This window comes from Zea mays, chromosome 7, assembly GCF_902167145.1.
Source record: "Zea mays cultivar B73 chromosome 7, Zm-B73-REFERENCE-NAM-5.0, whole genome shotgun sequence".
NCBI classification, from domain to species: Eukaryota; Viridiplantae; Streptophyta; class Magnoliopsida; order Poales; family Poaceae; genus Zea; species Zea mays.
The window spans coordinates 144875866-144897673 of record NC_050102.1 but is presented as its reverse complement, the minus strand read 5'-3'; the positions used below and the strand labels follow the sequence as shown (position 1 = coordinate 144897673).

At 43.9% G+C, this 21808-nt stretch overlaps 1 protein-coding gene across 2 annotated transcripts; it reads right to left on the bottom strand.

Moving 5' to 3' along the window:
* Positions 1-17075: 17075 nt before the first annotated feature.
* Positions 17076-21759, bottom strand: LOC542189 (salt-inducible putative protein serine/threonine/tyrosine kinase). 2 transcript variants are annotated; one of them, XM_023300567.2, is made up of 8 exons: positions 21553-21719; positions 20646-20755; positions 19957-20192; positions 19719-19845; positions 19278-19551; positions 19047-19179; positions 17846-17932; positions 17076-17712 (listed from the first exon to the last, which is right to left on the bottom strand). In XM_023300567.2, exons 2-8 carry the CDS (start codon positions 20731-20733, stop codon positions 17563-17565), a joined length of 1095 nt encoding a protein of 364 aa, XP_023156335.1. In that variant the 5' UTR covers positions 20734-20755; positions 21553-21719; the 3' UTR covers positions 17076-17562. The 2 variants fall into 2 exon arrangements, with proteins under 2 accessions (XP_023156335.1, NP_001105273.2); NM_001111803.2 differs by having other exon boundaries at positions 17231-17712; positions 20646-20763; positions 21553-21759.
* Positions 21760-21808: the final 49 nt, after the last annotated feature.

Genomic DNA, 21808 nt, shown 5'->3' with positions numbered 1-21808 from the left:
ATCTAAGCCTTCAACTTGAGAGATGCCCTTTGCAACAAGTCTTGCCTTGTTCCTCACAATCACGCCTTGATCATCTTGTTTGTTTCTGAACACCCACTTTGTTCCAATGATCCTTGCATCTTGTGGGGGCTTCTCCAGGGTCCAAACTTGGTTACGTGTGAAGTTGTTTAGTTCTTCATGCATGGTGTTCACCGAGTCCAGATCCTGTAGCGCCTCATCTATACATGTAGGCTCAACACAAGAAACAAAGGAGTGATGTTCAATAAAAGAAGCATGTTTATGTGATCGAGTAATAACCCCTTGTGAAGGACTCCCAATGATTTGGTCTTGTGGGTGTGCTTGAAGTAGTGATGAGTTTCTCTTGTTAACCACTTGGGAAGAAGATCCTGGAGCATCAACATCTTCGGCTTGTACCCTGGCTTGTTCATGAGAGACAAATGTATCTTCATTTGCATGCCTCTCATCTTTTTCATCATGTTGTGGTACACTTGATGAAGAAGGCCTATCAATGTTTTGCACCTCTTCTTCATCTTCTTTTGGCTTGATAGCTCCAATTGGCATGTTCTTCATGGCTTCCCTAAGTGGCTCATCACCTACATCATCAAGATTTTCAAGTGCTCCTTGGGAGCCATTAGTCTCATCAAACTCCATATCATATGTTTCTTCTACCACGCCAGTGGCATGATTGAATACTCGATATGCTTTGGACTTTGATGAATAACCCAGTAGAAAACCAATATCACAACGTCTTTGAAACTTCCCTAGGTGATGGCGTTTCTTATAAATGTAGCATTTGCATCCAAACACCTGAAAGAAGGAGATGTCTAGCTTTTTCCCATTTAGCAGTTCATAGGGAGTCTTCGCAAGTAGCCGGTGAAGAAATAGCCTATTTGATGCATAACATGCAGTGTTGACAGCTTTGGCCCAAAACCTCCCCGGTGTGTTATACTCATCAATCATTGTCCTTGCAAGTGTGATCAAGGTCCTATTTTTCCTTTCAACAACTCCATTTTGTTGAGGTGTATATGTTGCTGATACTTCATGCTTGATCCCAATCTCATCACAGTATTCATGAATGTTGGTGTTGTCAAATTCTTTTCCATTATCACTTCTAATCTTCTTGATCTTGCAATCAAATTCATTTTGAGCTTCCTTAGCAAACTTCTTGAATATAGATGTAACTTCATATTTATCATAGAGAAAGAACACCCAAGTGTATCTTGAGAAATCATCAACTATCACCAGACAGTAGAGGTTGCCACCAGCACTTGCATAAGTTGTTGGTCCAAATAAATCCATGTGAAGTAGTTCTAGTGGTCTTGATGTTGACATGAAAGCTTTTGTAGGATGTGTGTTAGCAACTTGCTTTCCAGCTTGACATGCACTACAAGGCTTGTCCTTTTCAAATACAACATCCTTTAGACCTCTAACCATGTCCTTCTTTAATACTTTCTTGAGTGTGCTCATTCCAACATGTGCAAGCCTTCTATGCCATAGCCATCTAAGTGATGCTTTGGTAAAGAGGCAAGTTCTTAAGTCTGCATCTTCAGAGGTGAAATCCACTAAGTAGAGATTGTTGTATCTAAATCCTTTGAACCCCATTGATTCATCATCCATTTTTGATACAATAACCTCTGTTGGAGTGAATAGGCATTGAAGTCCAAGATCACAGAGTTGACCCACAGATAATAAGTTGAAGCTTAAAGGTGCAACCAAGAGAACATTTGAAATTGATAGATCATTTGAAATTGCTACCTTGCCAAGTCCTTGAACTTTTCCCTTTGAATTGTCCCCAAATGTAATTTTGTCTTGTCCATCAACATTCTCATCAAGTGAGGTGCACATCCATGGGTTGCATGTCATATGATGAGTGCATCCACTGTCAATAACCCAGTGGCTCCCACTGGTCTTGTAGTTCACCTACATCCACAGACAAATCAAGCTTGAGTTTTGAGGGCCCTATATTGCATAGGAACAGTGACTGTCTCAATCAAGGACTTTGCAACCCAAATTTGTCTAGGTCTACTCTTGCTTGGTGGACCTAAGAATGTAACTTTGACTTTTCCATATGCTACTTTTCTTAGAACATAATGAGCATTGAAGGCAAATGGTCTTAAGTGCTCTAGCAAGTGAATTGGTGGTTTGGCTTTGCAGTTGTGGGCAAAATGACCTTCTTTACCACACTCAAAGCATTTGATAGGCTTATGAGTCTGCTTTGGCTTGTATTGAGTTGTAGCTTTATTTTGCACAAAAGAATTGTATCCAATACCACTCTTGTTGTTTTTCATGACAGTGTTCATGAGCAGTTCATTTTGGAGGTATTGGCCCTTGTTGAACTTGTGCACACTTGTTGCAAGATGTTCATTTTCACTCTTAAGTTTCTTGACCTCATTTTTAAGCCTTTCATTATCCACTGCCAACTCATTGTTGAAGTCATTGTTCTCAATGGCAACCTTTCCTCTAGTAGTTGCATCAGTCAAATATCTCTTCAATTTTTGGTTGTCTAATGTCAAGACTTCAACTTTTTCGGTCAGTTCATCATGATGACTAGTTTGATCATCTTGACTCAAACCATCACATGAGGTTGCTACATCAATCTTAACAACAGGGTTAATAGCCTCATGTGTATTGCAAGATAAAAGTTCATTTTCAACAAGAAGATTATCATGATCAAATTTAATCTTAGTATAGTCTTCCTTAATTTTTACTAATCTATCTTTCAACTCCCTATTAGCTTCATTTAACTTGTCACATTTATCCTTAGCATCTTTTAGGGAGGATGTAAGCTCATTTACAGTGGATGACATATTTTTGTTTTCTTCTTTCATTTCATCACTAGCTTTCATAATTATGTCATATTTGACATTTAAAGATTCATTTTCATCTTTCAACTTATCACATTTAGCTTTTGACTTCCTAATGATTTGAGCGTATTCCTTAAGCAAGTCAGCTAGTTCATCATAGGAAGGTGAAGCAAATTCTTCATCACTATCACTATCACTATCATCAATAATATCATTTTGTACCTTCCGTTCACCTCTAGCCATGAGGCATAGGTGAGAAGTCGATGATGGTGATGGTGGTGGTGAAGAGAAGTCCCCAGCGATGGCGGCAACTTTTTCATCATTTTCTTCTTCACTTGAAGAAGACCCACTTGATGACTCAATGTCAGTGAGCCAGTCACCAACAATGTATGACTTTCCATTTTTCTTTTTGTGGAACCGCTTGTGCTTCCCATCCTTCCTCTTGAAGAATCTCTTTTCCTTTTTCTCATCATCACTGTCATCTTCTTTCTTGCCCTTGAACTTGTTCTTCTTGGGCTTGTTGCATTGATGAGCAAGATGACCAAGCTCTCCACAGTTGTAGCAATCCATTTCAGAAATGGGCTTTCTTTTACTGGAAAAGAATTTCTTCTTTCTTGAGTCAAACTTGATGCCTTCTCTGTTGAGCTTCTTTAACATCTTGGTGGTCTTCCTCAACATCAAGGCAATGTTAGCATCAAGATCATCATCACTTGAGGATTCCTCCTCAATTTGCACTTTAGATTTTCCTTTTCTTTCTTGATTTGCTTTGAGAGCCAAATCCTTTCTCTTGGAAGATGACTCATCCTTGTCATTGATATGCATGTACATCTCATGAGCATTGATTTTTCCCAAAATCTATGTAGGTGTGGCAACTGAAAGATCCATCTGATGCAGCACAGTGACAATGTGTCCATATTTGTCAATTGGGAGGACACTAAGAATCTTCCTCACAACATCCGTTTGTGAAATTTGTGTAAGCCCCAAGCCATTTACTTCCTCTACAAGAATATTGAGACGTGAGTACATAGCATTGGCATTTTCATTAGCAAGCATCTCAAAAGAATTTAATTTTCTCATAGCAATGTGATATCTCTCCTCACACTCTCTTCTAGTTCCTTCATGTAGAGCACATATGTTCATCCACAAATCATGAGCATTTTTATGATTTCTAACCCTATTAAACACATCTTTGCAAAGGCCTCTAAAAAGAGTGTTTTTGGCCTTAGCATTCTATTTCTCATAGTTAAACTCTTCTCCCACTAGATTTGTGGGATCTCTAGGTTCGGGGAAACCTTGCATGGCGGCTTTGTAGACACCAATGTTTATAGCCTCTAAATAAGCTTCCATACGAATTTTCCAATATGGAAAATCATCACCATAAAAAACGGGAGGAGGTCCATCCCCACCGGACATCGATACTCTAGCGGTTAAGCTAATCTAAGAGCAACAAGGCTTTGATACCAATTAAAAGGATCACGATGCCCAAGAGAGGGGGGTGAATTGGGCTTTTCTAAAAATCAACACTAATTAAAACCTAAGCAAGAGCCCAACTTCACCCCGACAACTAGCAATAAGAGAATAATACTAGAAATACAACAATGCTAAAACAATAATTCAAATACTTGCTAAACAAATACACAATGTAAAATGCTTGAATTAAGTATGTAATGTAAAGCAAAGTTTAGAAGACTCCTCCAATTTTTCCCGAGGTATCGAAGAGTCGGCACTCTCCCCTAGTCCTCGTTGGAGCACTCGCGCAAGGGTATCGCTCCCCCTTGGTCCTCGCAAGAACCAAGTGCTCACTATGAGATGATCCTTTGCCACTCCGACATGGTGGATCCCTCACCATCGCTTACAAACTTGAGTCGGGTCACCAACAAGATCTCCATGGTGATCACCGAGCTCCCAACGCCACCAAGCCGTCTAGGTGATGCCGATCACCAAGAGTAACAAGTCGTAGACTTTCACTTGACCAAGAGAAGCCTAATGCATGCGGTGTGTGCTCTAGGTGGCTCTCGCTAGCGCTAATGAGGTCCAAATGCGGGATTAAGATTCTCAAATCACCTCACTAGGCTTTGTGTTGCTTGCAATGCTCTACCAATGTGCAGGAGTAAATGTGGGCAGCAAGACAATCAATATGGTGGGTGGAGGGGGTATAAATAGCCCTCACCCACCAACTAGCCGTTATAGGAACTTTCCTACGTATGGGCGCACCAGACAGTCCGGTGCGCCACCGATGCGCCAACGGTGTGCCAACGGTCGACTCTAACGGTTAGTTCTGACAGCTAGCCGTTGGGCAGATGGCACACTAGACAGTGAACAGTCACTATCTGATGCACTGTCCGGTGTGCCACTAAAATTCATCTCCCAAACTATGCGCTCTCGGGTTTCTGCGCAGTGGAAGGGCCTTCCCCAGGGCCAGGCTGGCCCCACTGGCAGAGGGTGCACCGGACAGTCCGGTGCCCCAAAGCCAGAAACCCTAAGTTCACTTTTCTTGCTGATTTTCAAATCGGTTTTCGTTCTAACTCGTGAGTATGTTCTAGAGTGACACCTAGCACTATATGTGAGTGTGAATATGCACCAACACTACACTAGAACTCTCTTGGTAAAACTACTCATCGACAACCCCTCTTTATAGTACGGCTAAAACAAAATAAAAGACCTTGAAAGGGAATTAGGCTTACACCTATTTCCTAAATTGATTTTGGTGGTTGAATTACCCAACACAAATAATTGGACTAACTAGTTTGCTCTAGTTTATAAGTTCTACAGGTGCCAAAGGTTCACAATAAGCCAATAAAAAGACCAAGAAAAGGGTTCAACAAAAAGAGCAAGGGATAACCGAAGTGTGCCCTGGTCTGGCACACCGGACTGTCCGGTGTGCCACCGGACAGTGTTCGGTGCACCAGGGGACTCCAAGCTAAACTTCGCACCTTCGGAAAAATTCAGAGGCGCCGCGCTATAATTCATCGGACTGTCCGGTGTACACCGGACAGTGTCCGGTGCTCCAAGGAGATGCGACTCTGAACTCGCCAGCTTCGGGAATCCGCTCCGCTATAATTCACCGGACATGTCCGGTGCACACCGGACTGTCCGGTGTAACGGCGGAGCAACGACTACTTCGCGCCAACGGTCACCTGCAGAGGCATTTAATGCGCGCCAGAGCGTGCAGAAGTCAGGCACGCTCGAGGTGGCGCACCGGACAGCCTACAGGGCATGTCCGGTGCACCACCGGACAGCCAGGCGGGCCCACGCGTCAGAGCTCCAACGGTCGAACCCTAACGGCCGGGTGACGTGGCTAGCCCACCAGACAGTGTCCGGTGGCGCACCGGACTGTCCGGTGCGCCCGTCCACAGCAGCCTCCACCAACGGCTAGTTTGGTGGTTGGGGTTATAAATATCCCCAACCACCCCTCATTCAAGTCATCCAAGTTTTCCACTCTTCCACACCTTACAAGAGCTAGCATTCAATACAAGACACACCGAAGAGATCAAATCCTCTCCCAACTCCACACAAAGCTTTAGTGATTAGAGAGTGTGATTTGTCATGTTCATTTGAGCTCTTGCGCTTGGATCGCTTCTTTTCTTTCTCATTTGTTCTTGTGATCAAAACTCAATTGTAACTGAGGCAAGAGACACCAATTGTGTGGTGGTCCTTACGGGGAAGTTTTGTTCCCGGTTGATTTGAGAAGAGAAGCTCACTCGGTCCGAGGGACCGTTTGAGAGAGGAAAAGGGTTGAAACAGACCCGGCCTTTGTGGCCTCCTCAACGGGGAGTAGGTTTGCGAGAACCGAACCTCGGTAAAACAAATCCTTGCGTCTCACTTCTTTACTCACTCGCGATTTGTTTTTACGCCCTCTCTCGGACTCATTTCTATTTCTAACGCTAACCCGGCTTATAGTTGTGTTTAAGTTGTTAAATTTCAGTTTCGCCCTATTCACCCCCCTCTAGGCGACTTTCAATTGGTATCAGAGCCCGGTGCTTCATTAGAGCCTAACCGCTCGAAGCGATGTCGGGAGATCACGCCAAGAAGGAGATGGAGACCGGCGATAAGCCCACTACAAGCCACCGGGAGACTTCATCGGAAGAGTCCCGCAACAAGAGGAAGGAGATGAAAGACTCCTCCAACAAAGGGAAGGGGAAGGAGAAGAAATCCTCTTCCCACAAGTCGCATCGGAGAGGCGACAAGCACAAGAGGATGAGGAAAGTGGTCTACTACGAGACCGACTCTTCATCACCATCGACCTCCGGCTCCGACGCGCCGTCCATCACTTCTAAGCGCCATGAGCGCAAGAAGTTTAGTAAGATACCCCTACGCTACCCTCGCATTCCTAAACATACACCTTTACTTTCCGTCTCATTAGGCAAACCACCAACGTTTGATGGTGAAGATTATGCTAGGTGGAGTGATATGATGCGATATCACCTAACCTCACTCCACAAAAGTATATGGGATGTTGTTGAGTTTGGTGTACAGGTACCATCCGTAGGGGATGAAGATTATGATGAGGACGAAGTGGCCCAAATCGAGCACTTCAACTCACAAGCCACCACTATACTCCTCACCTCTCTAAGTCGAGAGGAGTATAACAAGGTGCAAGGGTTGAAGAGCGCCAAGGAAATTTGGGACGTGCTAAAAACCGCGCACGAAGGAGACGAGGTGACCAAGATCACCAAGCGGGAAACGATCGAGGGGGAGCTCGGTCGCTTCCATCTTCGCCAAGGGGAGGAGCCACAAGACATGTACAACCGGCTCAAAACCTTGGTAAACCAAGTGTGCAACCTCGGGAGCAAAAAATGGGATGACCACGAAGTGGTTAAGGTTATTCTTAGATCACTTGTTTTCCTTAACCCTACTCAAGTTCAATTAATTTGTGGCAATCCTAGATATACTCAAATGACCCCCGAGGAAGTTATAGGTAATTTTGTGAGCTTTGAGTTGATGATCAAAGGCTCAAAGAAGATCAACGAGCTTGACGGCCCCTCCACGTCCGAAGCACAACCGGTCGCATTCAAGGCGACGGAGGAAAAGAAGGAAGAGTCTACATCAAGTAGACAACCCATTGATGCCTCCAAGCTCGACAATGAGGAGATGGCTTTAATCATCAAAAGCTTTCGCCAAATCCTCAAGCAACGGAAGGGGAAGGATTACAAATCCCGTTCCAAGAAGGTTTGCTACAAGTGTGGTAAGCCCGGTCACTTTATTGCTAAATGTCCATTATCAAGTGATAGTGACAGGGACAACGACAAGAAGGGGAGAAGAAAGGAGAAGAAGAGATATCACAAGAGGAAGGGCGGCGATGCCCATGTGTGCCGGGAGTGGGACTCTGATGAGACCTCCACTGACTCCTCCTCCGACGAGGACGCCGCCAACATCGCCGTCACCAAGGGTCTTCTCTTCCCCAACGTTGGCCACAAATGCCTCATGGCAAAGGACGGCAAAAGGAAGAAGGTTAAATCCAAATCCTCCACTAAATATGAGTCATCTAGTGATGATAATGCTAGTGATGAGGAGGATAATTTGCGTACCCTTTTTGCCAACCTTAACATGCAACAAAAGGAAAAGTTAAATGAATTAATTAGTGCTATTCATGAGAAGGATGACCTCTTAGATTCTCAAGAGGACTTCCTAATTAAGGAAAACAAGAAGCATGTTAAGGTAAAAAATGCTTATGCTCTAGAAGTTGAAAATGTGAGAAATTAACTAGTGAGCTAAGCACTTGCCATGACACTATTATCAACCTTAGAAATGAAAATGCTACATTAATTGCTAAGGTTGACTCTCATGTTTGTGATGTTTCAATTCCCAATCTTAGAAATGATAATGATGATTTGCTTGCTAAGATTGAAGAATTAAACATCTCTCTTGCTAGCCTTAAGATTGAAAATGAAAAATTGCTTGCTAAGGCTAAAGAATTAGATGTTTGCAATGTTACAATTTCCGATCTTAGAGATAACAATGATATTTTGCGTGCTAAGATTGTTGAACTTAATTCTTGCAAACCCTCTACATCTACCATTGACATGTTTCTATTTGCACTAGATGTAGAGATGTTGATATTAATGCTATTCATGATCATATGGTCTTAATTAAATAACAAAATGATCATATAGCAAAGTTAGATGCTAAAATTGCCGAGCATAACTTAGAAAATGAAAATTTTAAATTTGCTAGAAGTATGCTCTATAGTGGGAGACGCCCTGGCATCAAGGATGGCATTGGCTTCCAAAAGGGAGACAATGTCAAACTTAATGCCCCTCCTAAGAAATTGTCTAATTTTGTTAAGGGCAAGGCTCCCATGCCTCAGGATAACGAGGGCTACATTTTGTACCCTGCCGGCTATCTTGAGAGCAAAATTAGGAGAATTCATTCTAGGAAGTCTCACTCTGGCCCTAACCATGCTTTTATGTATAAGGGTGAGACATTTAGCTCTAGGCAGCCAACCCGTGCTAAGTTGCCTAAGAAGAAAACTTCTAGTGCATCAAATGACCATAGCATTTCATTCAAAACTTTTGATGCATCATATGTTTTAACTAACAAATCCGGCAAGGTAGTTGCCAAGTTTGTTGGGGGCAAACACAAGGGGTCAAAGACTTGTGTTTGGGTACCCAAAGTTCTTGTATCTAATGCCAAAGGACCCAAAACCGTTTGGGTACCTAAAGTCAAGAACTAAACTTGTTTTGTAGGTTTATGCATCCGGGGGCTCAAGTTGGATCATCGATAGCGGGTGCACAAACCACATGACTGGGGAGAAGAAGATGTTCTCCTCCTACGAGAAAAACCAAGATCCCCAACGAGCTATCACATTCGGGGATGGAAACCAAGGTTCGGTCAAAGGTTTGGGTAAAATTGCTATATCTCCTGACCATTCCATTTCCAATGTTTTTCTTGTAGATTCTTTAGATTACAATTTGCTTTCCGTATCACAATTATGTCAAATGGGCTACAACTGTCTTTTTACTGATGTAGGTGTCACTGTCTTTAGAAGAAGTGATGATTCAATAGCCTTTAAGGGAGTGTTAGAGGGTCAGCTATAGTTGGTAGATTTTGATAGAGCTGAACTCGACACTTGCTTAATAGCTAAGACTAACATGGGTTGGCTCTGGCACCGCCGACTAGCTCATGTTGGAATGAAGAATCTTCATAAGCTTCTAAAGGGAGAGCACATTTTAGGATTAACAAATGTTCATTTTGAGAAAGACAGGATTTGTAGCGCATGCCAAGCCGGGAAGCAAGTTGGTGTTCATCATCCACACAAGAACATCATGACGACTGACAGGCCACTGGAGCTCCTACACATGGATTTATTCGGCTCGATCGCTTACATAAGCATCGGCGGGAGTAAGTACTGTCTAGTTATTGTGGATGATTATTCTCGCTTCACTTGGGTGTTCTTTTTGCAGGAAAAATCTCAAACCCAAGAGACCTTAAAGGGATTCTTGAGACGGGCTCAAAATGAGTTCGGCTTAAGGATCAAGAAAATTAGAAGCGACAACGGGACGAAGTTCAAGAATTCTCAAATTGAAGGCTTCCTTGAGGAGGAGGGCATCAAGCATGAGTTCTCTTCTCCCTACACCCCACAACAAAATGGTGTAGTGGAGAGGAAGAATCGAACTCTATTGGACATGGCAAGAACCATGCTTGATGAGTACAAGACGCCGGATCGGTTTTGGGCCGAGGCGGTTAACACCGCTTGCTACGCCATCAACCGGTTATATCTACACCGAATCCTCAAGAAGACATCATACGAACTCCTAACCGGTAAAAAGCCCAACATTTCATATTTTAGAGTCTTTGGTAGCAAATGCTTTATTCTTGTTAAAAGAGGTAGAAAATCTAAATTTGCTCCTAAGACTGTAGAAGGCTTTTTACTAGGATATGATTCAAACACAAGGGCATATAGAGTCTTTAACAAGTCCTCAGGACTAGTTGAAGTTTCTTGTGACGTTGTGTTTGATGAAACTAACGGCTCTCAAGTAGAGCAAGTTGATCTTGATGAGATAGGTAATGAAGAGGCTTCGTGCATCGCGCTAAGGAACATGTCCATTGGGGATGTGTGTCCAAAGGAATCCGAAGAGCCACCACATGCACAAGATCAACCATCCTCCTCCACGCAAGCATCTCCACCAACTCAAAATGAGGACGAGGCTCAAGTTGATGAAGAGGAAGATAAAATAGATGAGCCACCTCAAGATGACGACAATGATCAAGGGGGAGATGCAAATGATCAAGACAAGGAGGATGAAGAACCAAGACTGCCACACCCAAGAGTCCACCAAGCAATCCAACGAGATCACCCCGTCGACACCATCCTCGGCGACATTCATAAGGGGGTAACCACTAGATCTCGTGTTGCACATTTTTGTGAGCATTACTCTTTTGTTTCCTCTATTGAGCCACACAGGGTAGAGGAAGCACTTCAAGATTCGGATTAGGTGATGGCGATGCAAGAGGAGCTCAACAATTTCACTAGGAACGAGGTATGGCATTTAGTTCCACTTCCTAACCAAAATGTTGTAGGAACCAAGTGGGTCTTCCGCAACAAGCAAGACGAGCATGGTGTGGTGACAAGGAACAAAGCTCGACTTGTGGCCAAGGGATATTCACAAGTCGAAGGTTTGGATTTTGGTGAAACCTATGCACCCGTAGCTAGGCTTGAGTCCATTCGTATATTATTAGCCTATGCTACTTACCATGGCTTCAAGCTTTATCAAATGGACGTGAAGAGTGCCTTCCTCAATGGACCAATCAAGGAAGAGGTCTATGTTGAGCAACCTCCCGGCTTTGAAGACAGTGAGTACCCTAACCATGTCTATAGGCTCTCTAAGGCGCTTTATGGGCTCAAGCAAGCCCCAAGAGCATGGTATGAATGCCTAAGAGATTTCCTTATTGCTAATGGCTTCAAAGTCGGAAAGGCCGATCCTACTTTATTCACTAAAACTCTTGACAATGTTTTGTTTGTATGCCAAATTTATGTTGATGATATTATATTTGGGTCTACTAACGAATCTACATGTGAAGAATTTAGTAGGATCATGACACAAAAATTCGAGATGTCGATGATGGGGGAGTTGAAGTATTTTCTAGGATTCTAAGTCAAGCAACTCCAAGAAGGCACCTTCATTAGCCAAACGAAGTATACTCAAGACATTCTAACCAAGTTTGGAATGAAGGATGCCAAGCCCATCAAGACTCCCATGGGAACAAATGGGCATCTCGACCTCGACACGGAAGGTAAGTCCGTCGATCAAAAGGTATACCGGTCGATGATAGGTTCATTACTCTATCTATGTGCATCTCGACCGGATATTATGCTTTCCGTATGCATGTGTGCAAGATTCCAAGCCGACCCTAAGGAATCTCACCTTACGGCCGTAAAACGAATCTTGAGATATTTGGCTTATACTCCTAAGTTTGGGCTTTGGTACCCTCGGGGATCCATATTTGATTTAATTGGTTATTCGAATGCCGATTGGGCGGGGTGTAAAATTAATAGAAAGAGCACATCGGGGACTTGCCAGTTCTTGGGAAGATCCTTGGTGTCTTGGGCTTCAAAGAAGCAAAATTCGGTCGCTCTTTCTACCGCCGAAGCCGAGTATATTGCCGCAGGCCATTGTTGCGCGCAATTACTTTGGATGAGGCAAACCCTGCGAGACTATGGTTACAAATTAACCAAAGTTCCTCTTCTATGTGATAATGAGAGTGCAATCCGCATGGCGGATAATCCCGTTGAGCATAGCCGCACTAAACACATAGCCATTCTGTATCATTTTCTTAGGGATCACCAACAAAAGGGGGATATCGAGATTGCGTATATTAACACTAAAGATCAATTAGCCGATATCTTTACCAAGCCATTAGATGAACAAACTTTTACCAAACTTAGGCATGAGCTAAATATTCTTGACTCTAGAAATTTCTTTTGATATCTTGCACACATAGCTCATAAATATACCTTTGATCATGTCTCTTTTATATATGCTATGACTAATGTGTTTTCAAGTGAATTTCAAACCAAGTCATAGGTATATTGAAAGGGAATTGGAGTCTTCGGCGAAGACAAAGGCTTCCACTCCACTCCATCACTCTTCCTTCGCCATTGCTCCAAGCATTCCTCGTCTTTGGTATAATCTTCACTCATATGTTTTATTTGCCAAAGGGGAGAAAATAGTTAGCCAAGGGCTTATATCTCACTCAAAGTATCCGTTTTTGGCGATTCCTGCCAAAGGGGGAGAAAGTATGAGCCCAAAGCAAAAGGACCGGACCACCACCCTAATTTTAAAACTAATGATTTTCAATTGGAAAATTTCAAATTGGTATCTTATTGTGTTCAAAAGGGGGAGAAAGTAGTATTTTCAAAATTGATATCTTAAAACCCTCTTGAACACTAAGAGGAGAATTTATTGAGGGGGAGTTTTGTTTTAGTCAAAGGAAAAGCAGTTGAAACAAGGGGAGAAAATTTCAAAACTTGAAAATGCTTCGCAAAATCTTATTCATTTACCTTTGACTATTTTGCAAAAGGACTTTGAAAAGGATTTACAAAAAGAATTTACAAAAACAAAACTTGTGGTGCAAGCGTGGTCCAAAATATTAAGAATAAAGAAACAATCCATGCATATCTAGTAAGTAATGTTTATTGGCTCAATTCTAAGTAACCTTTGCACTTACATTTTGCAAACTAGTTCAAATTATGCACTTCTATATTTGCTTTGGTTTGTGTTGGCATCAATCACCAAAAAGGGGGAGATTGAAAGGGAATTAGGCTTACATCTATTTCCTAAATTGGTTTTGGTGGTTGAATTGCCCAACACAAATAATTGGACTAACTAGTTTGCTCTAGTTTATAAGTTCTACAGGTGCCAAAGGTTCACAATAAGCCAATAAAAAGACCAAGAAAAGGGTTCAACAAAAAGAGAAAGGGATAACCGAAGTGTGTCCTGGTCTGGCACACCGGACAGTGTCCGGTGCACCAGGGGACTCCAAGCTAAACTTCGCACCTTCGGGAAAATTCAGAGGCACCGCGCTATAATTCACCGGACTGTCCGGTGTACACCGGACAGTGTCCGGTGCTCCAAGGAGATGCGACTCTGAACTCGCCAGCTTCGGGAATCCGCTCCGCTATAATTCACCGGACATGTCCGGTGCACACCGGACTGTCCGGTGTAACGGCGGAGCAACGGCTACTTCGCGCCAACGGTCACCTGCAGAGGCATTTAATGCGCGCCAGAGCGCGCAGAAGTCAGGCACGCGCGAGGTGGCACACCAGACAGCCTACAGGGCATGTCCGGTGCACCACCGGATAGCCAGGCAGGCCCACGCGTCAGAGCTCCAACGGTCGAACCCTAACGGCTGGGTGACGTGGCTAGCGCACCGGACAGTGTCCGGTGCGCCCGTCCACAGCAGCCTCCACCAACGGCTAGTTTGGTGGTTGGGGTTATAAATACCCCCAACCACCCCTCATTCAAGCCATCCAAGTTTTCCACTCTTCCACACCTTACAAGAGCTAGCATTCAATACAAGACACACCGAAGAGATCAAATCCTCTCCCAACTCCACACAAAGCTTTAGTGATTAGAGAGAGTGATTTGTCGTGTTCATTTGAGCTCTTGCGCTTGGATCGCTTCTTTTCTTTCTCATTTGTTCTTGTGATCAAAACTCAATTGTAACCGAGGCAAGAGACACCAATTGTGTGGTGGTCCTTGCGGGGAAGTTTTGTTCCCGGTTGATTTGAGAAGAGAAGCTCACTCGATCCAAGGGACCGTTTGAGAGAGGGAAAGGGTTGAAACATACCCGGCCTTTGTGGCCTCCTCAACGGGGAGTAGGTTTGCGAGAACCGAACCTCGGTAAAACAAATCCTTGCGTCTCACTTCTTTACTCACTCGCGATTTGTTTTTATGCCCTCTCTCGGACTCATTTCTATTCCTAACGCTAACCCGGCTTGTAGTTGTGTTTAAGTTGTTAAATTTCAGTTTCGCCCTATTCACCCCCCTCTAGGCGACTTTCAGACCTAACTATATAACGAGTGTCTGCACCTCCTTGACACTCGGAATACGAAGACCTTTACTTTTTGTTTCGTCGCTTTAGCCATCGCTTCAAGTTCTTATCTCCGGGATTGTTTTCACCATTATAGTACATCTACCTGTAATACGACCTAACTTACCATTTGCTTCTGCAAAACACACATTAGTCACATATAATATTATGTTGTCATTAATCACTAAAACCAACCAGGGGCCTAGATGCTTTCACATAGGCCTTCACTGACACTGCCTATAAAACTCTCGATGAGACTGGGCCTCCACTAACACTGCCTATGGGTGTGTTTGGTTTAGCTTTTGAATTTTTTCTCTCCAAAAGCCAAACCAAAGGGATAAATCTATAAAGCAGCTTTTTTCAATAGCTAGAGCACCACCAGACCTGCTTTTAGTGGATTTTGAATGAAACTATGCAAATAAATATGAACGAACTTTTAGCGGTTCCACCTATCGGTGTTTTGACCCAAGTGTCCTAACCAACTAGTAAATTTATGCTACGTGTCCCAGTCTAGATGGGTGATGCAAGAAACACAATATATATTCTGGTTCGAGCAACAGATGACCCTACTTCCAGTGAGGGATGAGAGTTATATTATCTTGCACCTAAGTGCTTGTAGTAGGGGGTACAAGCTGGTCGAGAGAGGGAGTGGATCCCAAGTCTCTGCGAGTGATTGAGGCTAGTGCCAATACCGAACGTGGAGGGCAAACGGTGAAGTGTTGTCCTCTTGTCCCTTGGAGGCCCCGGACTCCTTTTATAGCTGCAAGGAGGGAACCTAGGTGTACAAGGGTTGTCGTAATATGGATAAGAGGCGAGCCCGAGCCCATGTCCTGGCTGTTACCTTTGATCGAAGGAGAGTTTCCGGCCCCTGTATCCCGTATTTTTACTAAGCAGAGAACCAAGGCCAGGGTTGGGGGCTAAGATGTGTACCTAGCCCATCTTGTGAACGAGACGTCTGAGTCGTAGTGGTTGAAAAAGCGATAAGTATGGTAAAAAGTGCATGGTAATCTGACCCTTATGGCGTAAAGCAGACTTGACACCAGTCCTGTGGTTTCTGTAGCCATCTCGTTGTTTGCGGAAGGGTAGGTGGCATCAGGTGTCCTTCTGTTGATGTTGTTTAGCCGAGGCCATGCTCGGACGAGACGAAGATTTCTCCCGAGGCCCTAGTCGACCTACGGCTAGACATGCAGCCGTGCTGGGAGTGGTCAGAACAGTAGTCGAAATGGTATCCTGTGGGATTCACTGAGAGTTGGTGGCATTTAATGCGCTACTGCTAGGGCAGTTAGCCGAAACTGAGCTCGGGCGAGGCGGAGTTCTCTCCCGAGGCCAACTTCGGGCGAGGCGGAGTTCTCTCCCGAGGCTATGCCTAGACTTCTCATGCCCCATCCGGAGTTGTTGAGAATAGTGACCGAAGCGGAGGAGCAGTGCCTAGTATTCGCGGGCGTGTATCATCGTAAATGGTGAAAGTAGATGGGACCACGATGTCCCATCACCTTCTGTTGACTATGGTGTCATTGGTGGAACAGATATTCATATCGGTTGCATTTAATGCACACGTCTTGTGGTTCTCGAGAACTTTGGGCGAGGCCAGGCTCGAGGCTGACCTTCATCCGAGATGCCTCGGGTGAGGCAAATTTTTGCTTCCCGTAAAAAGGGCCCCTCAGGTGAGTTGAGAATCCATGCGGGCGCAGCTTTCGCCCGAGGATAGACTCAGGCAAGGCGTAGTTTTATACAGCCGCCTTCGCCTGAGGATAGACTCGAGCCTGAGGATAGACTCAAGCAAGGCGTAGTTTTATACAGCCACCGAACGTGGAGCAAGGCGTAGTTTTATACAGCCACCGAGCGTGGCCTCAGCGAATCATGATTCGACCATGCGTGACCTCAAAGAGCGTGTTTTTCAACTTATGATTGTCTGGTACTCGAGTGTTAGATATGATTAGAGACATAATTCTGGTATTTCTAATTATGATATTCAACACACCAAATAATTTTCAGGAGCACAGCCACAACACCGTTTTTCAGCCCAACCAAACAAATCCATAAAACTCTCCGGTGAAGCTTTCCTTAGTCATTGACCAGTCCATCTTTCGGTAACGTTACGCTCGATTTGATGAACAAACAGATGGACCAACGAACAGCATGAGTGCACAGTTTAGCTCTCCTGCGTATTTCCAGGAAAATAAAATCAATGCGCATGATCTCATCACAATTCTCACGCATAAACATGCACACGAGTAGTTAATCAATGCGCATGATCTCATCACAATTCTCACGCATAAACATGCACACGAGTAGTCTCGCGATTCAGAGTGGGTTGTACAGTGGAGGCGCCAGTTCAAAATCAGACGACAGGCAAACAAAATAAGGAAAAACGATCCATCAAAAAAACGAGGAAAAACAAACCATGAAAAAAAAATTAGAACCTTCGCATGTTACAGTGATGACCATAACACGGTAATTAGGTGGTCACGACCGCTGGCCAACAAGCACACCTCACCCGGCCAACGAAAGCAGCACATGACTCAGCATAGAACACGGTAATGACAATGGGAAGTCTCCTGCCTGTACCAAGCTAAGTAAAGGTGGAGATATGCTTTAGCCCACAATGCTGTTGCTTGTGTGACACTGATCACTTCATAGGCACACGATAGTGATCTAGAACAGCGCACGCACCGAAGAGAAAATGGTTCTCTTAACATTCATGATTCATAGCTCCTTGAGAAAGTCAGGCATCTGACGGTGCTGTAGCGTCAGTAGTGGCTGCCGGTGGTTGCGGTTTATGTTGAAGAAGGGGTGAGAGTGCCTTAACTACGATGCTCATGCTGGGTCTAAATTCAGATTCATATTGCACACACAGTGCCGCCACAGCCGCAAGCTGCAACAGACAGAAGAGGACCATTTAGTGTAAACAACAAAGTTGCTTACTGCCTTCCTGATCGTATAGCAGATTGCAGTAACCAACCCATGGAAGCGCACGCACACAAGGTATGGAAGGATTGAAGCCAGACCTTGGCAACTCCCTTTGGAGGATATTCTCCCTTCAATCTTGGATCAACACATTGTTTAACTGTGTCCTCAGTCAATCTAGGTGTTGCCTGAATAAATAAAATATACAATAATTTAGTCATTAATCTGGAAAGTAGTGCTTAGCTCCCAATTCATTAGCATGCAAATTTCGTGCTCAAAAGTTTAGAGATTATATGAACATGCAAAGACATCACATTAATTGGACTAAACTGTTCCTATGAATCCAGTTAGTTAATGACTTGGTAACAGCAAAAGAAAAAATATAACTAAAGGACTGCCTAAATTCGATTTGGTGTTTTTTTATTGAACAAACGATCTGGTGGTTATATCTCCATAAAAGCAGCATGAAATGAGAAGGGCAGCTACTAGCTATTGCAAGACTGCAAAATAGCTGGCCACGATACATGTCAAAATAAACACCAAACTGTGGTTGTTTCCTATCTCTTCTCTTCTCTTCTCTACTCCTTTAGAGCACGAGTTTCGTCCGTCGTGCGTCATGTAAGAAACACGTAGATGTGTTTGTGCTTCCTCCTTCCCCAACTTCCCATCCCTTTCCCCGTCTCTGCCTTCCTCACCTAGATTCTTCCACACCACCATAGAGGATAATATATGTATTGCTCGTTTTCATGTAATCGTTGTACGCTAATATTTTATATCGTCACAACGCACGGGCATTGTACTAGTTAGGATGAACAACACTGGTTTTTGAGAGACAAATGCAAGTATATCTGAGATTTTGAAATATCTTTTGAAAGATCTAGTCAATGAGCCAACCTCTTGTTCATTTTTTTACACATGTTCTCCTCGGCTCGCGCAGCGCTCTCTCAGCTACTGCTCTGTGGACCCCAGCGTCCGCATAGCCAGCTACTGCGCCTGCCCAACACCCGACCCCACGCAGCTACCACTAGACCACACGTACCTTAGTGTGTAGAAATAAACAATAATTATATAAAAAATAGTGCAAAGCGAGCACTCGAACCCACGCCCCCTGCTCTAGAAATTTAGGGCTAACCACCAGACCACATGTAACTTAGTGTTTAGAAGTAAACAATAATTATATTTGAATAAATATCTCAATACATATTTATATGATATATAAAAATCATAGCAAAGCACGGGCAACCAGCTGAAATTCTTAAGTTGAATAATAGGCTTGTTGGGACTCAGGAACAAAATGCTTACCCATGTAACCAGACTCTGCTGACCTCTAGGCATTGTATGATCTACTGGTTTCCTTCCTGTTAGAAGCTCTAAAAGAACAACCCCAAAGCTATATACATCACTCTTCTGAGTTAGCTGGCCAGTCATGGCATACCTGCATTTTAAACAAAGAAAAATTTAGTTTAAGTTGATTGTTGGTATAATCAATCATGAAGCTGAAATCATGATCAAGGATTTGAGTTGAATAATTACTCGGGAGCATGGTAGCCGAAGGTTCCAAGGACACGAGTAGAATGCAAACGAGCAGCCATATCTGGAGACTGATTCGAAAGATTGAAATCTGCAATTTTCGCTCTGTAGTCCTCAAACAGAAGAATATTGCTAGACCGTATGTCCCGGTGGACTATTGAAGGCTGCACCTTTTCATGAAGATACTCTAGCCCTTTAGCAGCATCAATAGCAATCTTAACCCGCTGCATCCAATCAAGTGCTGGGCCAGGCTGTGCACCTGGAACACCCTTTCTTCCTTTCATACGAAAAAGGGTGAAAGCAAAACAGATCAGGTCATTATTGCAGTGAATTTGTGGAGCATGATGTGGTACGAAAGAAACAGGCATCAACTTAAAAACCTTCAAAGTACAAGTAATATTATAGGGTTTATATGCATTTACTGTGATACAGTAGCATTCATACCATGCAAGATATCATGCAGAGAACCCATTGTCGCAAATTCATAGACCACTAGACGCTGATTTCCTTCCACACAATATCCAAGCATCTCCACAAAATTATCATGTTTTAGTTTTGAGGCAATGGATACCTACACGGAAAGGAAGGACAGAATATATGGTAAATAATAAAAGCTTAATATGGATGGACAAACAGTACAGAACACAACTGGTAAGACATGAACATAACTACAAAACCATACCTGTGTCAAAAACTCATTATCAAGTTCAGGGTCTGTTGAAGCGTCAAGCTTTTTAACAGCAACATGTTTTCCGCTGTCCAGAATAGCATAATATACTCTTCCATATGACCCCTCACCAATCAAAGCCTTTGAACCAAAATTGTCGGTCTTTTCTTTCAATTCTTCAAATGATAATTCAGGGACTTCAATGGAAGGTGGTGCCTTGATGGGATCACTTTTAACAGAAAAACCATTTCCTGATAGAAACATAATGATAAATAACTTTAGTAACACAGCAGGCAAACAGACCAGCAGCAGAGCAATAACACATCCTTTTAAAAAAAATCATAATCGATGAAAACAATATATTACACCTACCGGTAATGAGCTAGTCTATGACACAGTTCAATTTGCAAGATCAATCTGATTTGCTTATATACATTGTTTTGCAACAAAGAGGACGGTGCCAGTTTCTTACCAGTGTTTTCCCTTGAAACAGAAAATCATATTTTGGTCATGTACTCGTTATCTTTTAAAAGGTCAGGCAAATTCAGTTTCAAAAGGAATTTTAAAACCCTTTCAATCTTCTAAGAACATAGGACTTGTATCAACCATTGAAGTTCAGGACTTGTACCAATCGTTGAAGATCGACACTTTAACGTGAGAAGGATAGAAAAGGCCCAAGAAGGAAGAAGTCAGTAGTGCAGTACCTTCTTTCTCCTCTGGAGTGATGGGACGTTCATTTTCATGTTCACGATATGAAGCATTAAACCTCGTGCAGCAAAACCACCGGCGCATACCGACCTTTCCTTTGACTTATCTTTGATTCTATGCCATCGATGCGAAAGAGAACAAGTTAGCCATAATACACCAATTTTGACTAAAAAGTGTCACTTCATCTACATGTGGACATGCAAACGAGAAAACAGTGCTCCCAAGCCTCATAAGGAAAATGTTAGTTCCACTGACCAAAACATAAGAGCTCTAGGCTGGCAGCTGGCAGCTGGCAACCAATCCTGGTTCCAGTGAACTACTATGACCAGCTGCAAAATCTATACCGTTGAATTCCTTATATTTGGTGATCACATAACTATCACGAGATAAAAAAAAAATTATACTCCGTGTCGAAATCAATAAACAGAACCATCAATCATGTATAACGATAAATAACTAACGTGGATACCCATGTACAACCATATCAGACCGCATTTTATAAGCCAGAGTGCTAATATCATACTTTCCGTATCTCTATCATCGACAGAAGTACCATGGCAACGCAAATCGCCACGAATAGAGTCACCGCACCACACGTTTACACCAAGCACGGCTGCTCGTCCCCGTCCCGGGCTCAAGCCGCGAACCTTGAAACTCAAGAAAAAACTGCATCGGGCCGTAATTGAGTCATCCAGACCCTCGAGACATCGCATCAGAGAACAACTTCACCCACGCCGCCCCGGCTTCCACCCGCCAGGCCGCCGCCACCCCAAGCGGAGACCAGCACGGCGCCCAGGCGCCAAAACCTATCGGCAGCACACCGCAGCCAGCCGGAGCACACCAGCGCCCCCGCGGAACAACCCCGCCGCGCGAGACGGAGAGAGAGAGAGCAGAGGGGTTTACCTGAGGCGGGTCGACGGCGGGGCACGGCGAGAGGTGGACCCACCAACCCGACGACGACGAGGGGAAGGAGACGCGGGAGCGGAGGAGGGCGGTGGCGATGAGCTGGCGAAATGATCTCGTGCGGAGTGGTGGTGGGGTTTGGTTTTGGTTTTGTGGCACCCTGTCCTGGCCTGGACTGCCTCGGTGGCGTGGGGAGAAGCAGAGGCAGGACCGCAGAGGTGTTCCGTCCTGTTCCAGATTAACGAGGAACGGCGCG